At 52.8% G+C, this 1450-nt stretch overlaps 1 protein-coding gene across 1 annotated transcript in view; it reads right to left on the reverse strand.

The window, feature by feature from the left end:
• LOC311241812 (zinc finger SWIM domain-containing protein 6-like) overlaps positions 1-931 on the reverse strand; it is a 64943-nt gene extending 64012 nt beyond the window's left edge. Inside the window, exon 1 of the mRNA XM_084330730.1 lies at positions 785-931. Coding sequence (XP_084186856.1) covers positions 785-926 — 142 coding nt within the window. The 5' untranslated portion in view covers positions 927-931. The remainder of the gene's footprint in view (positions 1-784) is intronic.
• Between the last annotated feature and the right edge of the window lie 519 nt (positions 932-1450).

Here is a 1450-nt window from a genome sequence, read left to right on the forward strand (position 1 = left end):
GTGTGTGTGTGTGTGTGTGTGTGTGTGTGTGTGTATCTGTGTGTGTGTGTCTCTGTGTGTGTGTCTCTCTGTGTGTGTGTCTCTGTGTGTGTGTGTCTCTCTCTGTGTGTGCCTCTGTGTGTGTGTGTGTGTGTGTGTGTGTGTGTGTGTATGTGTCTCTGTGTGTGTGTATGTGTGTGTGTGTCTGTGTGTGTCTCTGTGTGTGTGTGTGTGTGTGTGTGTGTGTGTGTGTGTGTGTGTCTCTGTGTGTGTGTGTGTCTCTGTGTGTGTGTCTCTGTGTGTGTGTGTCTCTCTCTCTGTGTGTGTCTCTGTCTCTGTGTGTCTCTGTGTGTGTGTGTGTCTCTCTGTGTGTCTCTCTGTGTGTGTGTCTCTCTCTCTGTGTGTGTCTCTGTCTCTGTGTGTCTCTCTGTGTGTGTGTCTCTCTGTGTGTCTCTCTGTGTGTGTGTCTCTCTGTGTGTCTCTCTGTGTGTGTCTCTGTGTGTCTCTGTGTGTGTGTCTCTCTGTGTGTGTGTGTGTGTGTGTGTGTGTGTGTGTGTGTGTGTGTGTGTGTCTCTGTGTGAGTCTCTCTCTGTGTGTGTCTCTCTGTGTGAGTCTCTCTCTGTGTGTGTCTCTCTCTGTGTGTGTCTCTCTGTGTGTGTGTCTCTCTCTGTGTGAGTCTCTCTGTGTGTGTGTCTCTCTGTGTGAGTCTCTCTGTGTGTGTGTCTCTGTGTGTGTGTGTCTCTCTGTGTGAGTCTCTCTCTGTGTGTGTGTCTCTGTGTGTGTGTGTGTGTGTGTGTGTCCTCACCCAGCTCGTCCCACAGCTGTCTGTACTTGTCCGTCATGGTGGTGCCCTGTTGTCTCCACAGCGCCAGCCGGGGGTCCGACATGAACTGATCTGTGATCAGTGTTAACATCCTCGCTCCGTTAGAGTCCCTCATCTTCAGCATCTCCCTCACCTAGAGGGGGGGGGGGGAGAAAGGGGGGAGAGGGGGAGAGAGAGGGGGGGAGAGAGGGGGAGAGAGGGGGAGAGAGAGGGGAGGGGGGAGAGAGGGGGGAGAGGGAGGGGGGAGAGAGGGGGGGGGGAGAGAGGGAGGGGGGAGATAGAGAGAGAGAGGGATCCGTTAGAGTCACAATCAGCTCCATCAGGTGAGCCTGCCGTGGCCGAGCCTGGGAGATAATGCTTCCGTCCGTCCGTCCGTCCGTCCGTCCGTCCGTCCGTCCGTCCGTCTGTCTGTCTGTGGCTCATCTCTCTCATAGGCTGACAAGCAGACCAAGGACCCGAATTCTGGAATATTTCTTCAGATCGGTCAACGACAAGAATTTTATTTATTATTCATATTATATCAATGAATTCCCATCGTTGTCCATTGAAATACATATTTCTGAACCTTTTGACCAGAAGAGGGCGCTACTACACAGGTCCACTGGTGAGCAGCGCCCTGGCACCTGTTTACAACATGCCATAGTGAAC

The sequence above is a fragment of the Notolepis coatsorum genome (assembly GCF_963971535.1).
Source record: "Notolepis coatsorum genome assembly, chromosome: 15".
NCBI lineage: Eukaryota > Metazoa > Chordata > Actinopteri > Aulopiformes > Paralepididae > Notolepis > Notolepis coatsorum.